This window comes from Haplochromis burtoni, unplaced genomic scaffold (assembly GCF_018398535.1).
Source record: "Haplochromis burtoni strain Fernald_Lab_line unplaced genomic scaffold, NCSU_Asbu1 Contig_625, whole genome shotgun sequence".
In the NCBI taxonomy this organism is placed as follows: Eukaryota; Metazoa; Chordata; class Actinopteri; order Cichliformes; family Cichlidae; genus Haplochromis; species Haplochromis burtoni.
Window position 1 is genome coordinate 1 of NW_024582986.1, and position 4,628 is coordinate 4,628.

The 4,628-nt window shown below is 36.6% G+C and overlaps 1 protein-coding gene across 1 annotated transcript in view; it reads left to right on the forward strand.

Moving 5' to 3' along the window:
* The first annotated feature begins 111 nt into the window (after nucleotides 1-111).
* Nucleotides 112-4,628, forward strand: part of LOC106632429 (E3 ubiquitin-protein ligase rnf213-alpha) — a 10,900-nt gene continuing 6,383 nt past the window's right edge. The window contains exons 1-5 of the mRNA XM_014329836.2: nucleotides 112-422; nucleotides 506-704; nucleotides 816-871; nucleotides 999-1,158; nucleotides 1,438-1,572. Coding sequence (XP_014185322.1) covers nucleotides 256-422; nucleotides 506-704; nucleotides 816-871; nucleotides 999-1,158; nucleotides 1,438-1,572 — 717 coding nt within the window. The 5' untranslated portion in view covers nucleotides 112-255. The remainder of the gene's footprint in view (nucleotides 423-505; nucleotides 705-815; nucleotides 872-998; nucleotides 1,159-1,437; nucleotides 1,573-4,628) is intronic.

A 4,628-nucleotide genomic window follows, 5' to 3' on the forward strand; every position in this document is an offset into this window, starting at 1 on the left:
TAGATAGATAGATAGATAGATAGATAGATAGATAGATAGATAGATAGATAGATAGATAGATAGATAGATAGATAGATAGATAGATAGATAGATAGATCAATTTAATCTGACATTTGTGTAAAAAATGCTGTGGGTATTCAGTGTAGTTTGGCATACTAGCATGTGAATTTGTCACTGACTTGTCTGACCACTGACATATTTTATTTATATAAAAGATTGGTTGCAGATGCAGTTGAGACCCTTTGCCATACCGCTATGACACGCCGTATTGAGAAGTGGGTGTTGGTCATCCCTTTGGTTCATCTACTGAGAGGAGAAAGCAAACCATATGAGCCAGTCCCACCTGTCTTGAATCCACAGTTTGACTCCTGGACAGGCTTGAAGAGAATCACAAGACCAGATTTATATGATGCTAGTCATATGTATGCACTTATATCTTTTATAAATACACCAAAATTCAGTTTAATTCATCTGCCCCCAATAATCAGCTCTCATTTTTAATTAGGAATCTGATCCAGATCATGGAAGAATATGACTACTTGATAGACATTGATCATCTTCTTGTGCACTCTTGGATGTCTCTGATGGGAGTTGATTACCTAATGAACAACAAATTGATTATGCGTGTTGAACTTCGAGACATTCTTCAGCATTTGCAGTTTATTGTCATTGTCAGTTTTGGCAACCGTAAACGCATGTGCAGGGTATGTATTCTTAAAGCAGTGGTATTTTAGGACAATAAATACATGTTGCCTACCCCATCTTTAATGATCTTGTGTTTTTATATTAAATGTGTTCTGTTATTTTGCTGACAGGTTGTGAGACATTTGACATCTTATCTGATCGAGAAAGAGAGTAATCACAAGAAAAGGTAAAATGAAAAAGAAAACAAAGGTGCCTGAGAATATAATCCAAGATCCCTGAAGAAAAATGTCAGTGTATTATTGCTAGCAGTCTTGTGCATATACAACAATAATATTAATATTTTCTTCCCATAGTTTTGATGACAGTGATGGAGTGTGCTGCCTGAAAACTGCAGTAATGCTTCTTGGTTCTGTCTGCTGTATCACAAAAGACACAGAGTTCTGGGATCTTCCTCTTCAGTTCCTTGATCTAGTCTGTGTAATTGCCAAGGCATATGGCCTCACTGATTCCCAGGTGTGACTTACTTGTCCAACTATTCACTTTAAGACAGTGAAATATATACACATATTTAAATATATACATACACACACACACACAGACACACACACACACAGAATAAGCACTGGACTGTTTTGAAAAAAGTTTCTATATTTCTCCCAAAAGCAAGTTAAACAGCAAAGTTACAAAGAATGGACTAACTAAAATTTTAATGCTCATGTGCAATTTGACATTTATTATGTTGACATGGTGCGATACGTTTTTTTTTTCATAATCATCTTCATTGATTTACAGACAAGAAAGATAATTCATGAAGAGTCAGTCAAGGACACATTACAAAAAATGAGGGAATGGCAGACAAATACCTTCCGCAACAAACTGCTCGATAAGCAGTACGTTTTGCAGTTTTCTCTACCCAGTGAAATACAGGTAAGCAGAAATTAATGTTAGTAATATCTTATTCTCTTTTATGGTTTAGTGTACATATTGTTCTTCTGACATCAATATGGTAGCTACTAATAGAAGGGGGAGGGGAAGTAGCTCACCTTACTTACAAATTAAGGAATCTGTCTAACAACCAGTTCAGATAACATAAGTCCATCTGTCCATCTGTCTTTTTAACCACCACAACTCAAAACTAATGCTTTTCAGGAGCTTGACAAAATACAAAGTAAGACTGAACATTTTACATTCGGTCATATGTTTATGCATTATCATAATTCATTTCATAATATAATTGAGGACTAAAATGCACCTTTTACAATGATGTACAATATATTGAGCTTGGTAGATACTTTGTAGTAGGATGGTTGAACACCAAGAGATAAACACTGGAAGTTAAAATATTTTTTGTACCATATTTTTTTGAAGGTAAGTAGATTCATAAACTCACTCTTTTTTTGTCTCAACAAGAACACTGCATGAGTTTGCAAAGAACCAAATTGATTCTTTGATACAAACAGTTATGCCATTAGGTTAGTACTCCCTAAAGTCTGTATCTACATTTAAGGGTATGTCCAATGGCCAACCTTCATTTATCTCAAAAATTCTTGAAAGAGTAGTTGTAATACAGCTAACAGATCATCTACTGAGGAACAGCTTATTTAAAGAGTTTCAGTCAGATTTCAGAGCTCATCACAGTACAGAAACAGCATCAAAGAAGTTTACACTTATGATCTCTGTTAGTGGACTCCTTTCTGTTCTTGTCCTGCTAGACTTCAGTACAGTGTTTGATACTGTTGGCAACAGTATTTTATTCAACCAAATATCATGACAAAGCATGTTATAGACACACCAGTCCACTCCAAAACGCGAAATGGACATGCATGCAGAAGTTGCATTACTACATGCAGAAGTTGCATTACTGCATGCAGAAGTTGTATTACCAGCAGGGGGGGGGTAATATATTTATATACACAGAGTTGGTAGTGATCAAAAAACATATGAAGTACATTCCAGGGTCCTTTTGACTGCTTCGCCTTGGGCATTTTTAATCTGTAGCTCTGCTCTAAAAGAACGTACGTACCTGGGCTCGCCTATTATGCTTGCAAAGGTAAAATGATTGGCTAGAATCCAAAGTGTATGACATCTCAGGGGGAAAAAAAGCACCAAAATAAAGCACTGAAATGTGCGCTGCTTTTCGGTCTGGTTACTACCGTTATGGCACCGGATAATGGTACCCATCACTACCGATGAGCAAGCACTTTGGTGACAGTGGGAAGGAAAAAACCCCTTTTAACAGGAAGAAATCTCCAGCAGAACCAGGCTCAGGGAGGGGTGGGGCCATCTGCTGTGACCGGTTGGGGTGAGAGAAGGAAGACAGTATAGAAGACATGCTGTGGAAGAGAGACAGAAATTAATAACAAGTGTGATTCAATGCAGAGAGGTCTATTAACACGTAGAGTGTGAAAAAGGTGACTGGAAAGGAAAAACTAAATGCATCATTTAACTATATGCTTTAGCAAAAGGGAATGTTTTACAATGGCCTGCCATGCTGTGGTTATTTGATGATACTTGCTCTGTCCCATAGTTGTGAGTTTTCTGTTTGTTTGTTTTTTGTTTTGTTTTTTTTGTTTTGTTTTTTTCTTGCTTGCTTTGTGTGTCTGTTTGTTTGTTTGTTTTTTGTTCGTTTCTAATTTAAAAATGAAAATAAAGCTTAGAAGAAAAAAAAAAGGGAATGTTTTAAGCCTAATCTTAAAAGTAGAGACAGTGTCTATCTCCTGTGTGTAAATGTGTTAATAATGTCTATTTAAATGTTTTCCCATGACTATTTTCATGTTAGCTTGAAATAAAATATGTTTCTCTGCTGTTACTGCAACTTCTGCATGCATGCACTTTTCACATTTTGGAGATGCAAAGCTTGAAATGGACATGGTGGACCAGAGTGTTTATTACACGCTTTGCTGTGATATCAGGTTGTTTTATTGAAGTGATTAGAGCATACTCTTGGTATTACAGGTACTGCCCTGCAGTGATGTGGAATAATTTCTATCTAATAGACTCCAATTTGCTCATGTTAGAGAGCCCTCATCACACACAAAGGTTAATTATGGAGTTCCACAGGGTTTCATGCAAGGGCCAGTTATGTTTACATTTTACATGCTTCTCCTAGGCAGTATCATTAAGATCAAGGCATACCATATATTTTCACTGCTATGCAGACAATAGCCAACTTTATCTATCCATGAAGCCAAGCAATTACAAAAACTACAGGAATGCCATAAAGACAAAGACCTAGATGACCTCTAATTTACTGATTCTAAATTCAGAAAAAACTGAGGCTATTGTACTTGACCCCGAAAATCTTAGAAATATGGTACCTAACCAGATACTTATGGCATTATCTTGGCCTCCAGCAACACTGTGAGAGTCAGAGTAATGATAGAAGGACACTAGAAAGAGAGAGCGTATTTCTTTTATTTTGGCTTTTCTTCATTGGATCCTTGTTAAATCCAGAATCAAATTTAAAATCATCTCATACAATGTCTTGAATATTCTTATTTTAAAGAGGTTATAGAAATTTGCTATCTGACTGAGGGTTTCCAAGGATATTTAAAAGAAGAATATGAGGCAGAGCTTCCGGCTTTTAAAACTTTTCTCTGTGGAAACAAGTCACAGTTTGGATTTGGGAGACACACACCTGCTCTGCTTTTAAGATTAAGCTTACCGTATTTTTCGGACCATAAGGCGCACCAGATTATAAGGTGCATTAAGCGAAACAAAACAGTCAGATAAGTCAAACTTTACTCAACTCCTTCTTGCTTCCTCCACTTCCGTACCATTGTTCATTAATGTTGAATTCTCTTGCAGCTGCTCTATTCCTGTGTTGTTGCAGTATATTAATGACAAACCTTGTATTGTGTCATATTGTGGATGGATTATCTCAGTTGACTGAAGTTTGGTTCATTTACAGCATAGGTGTCAAACTCTGGCCCGCCCGCAGCCTAATTACATTTGGCCCGCGAAGCCATACCAAATTACTATTA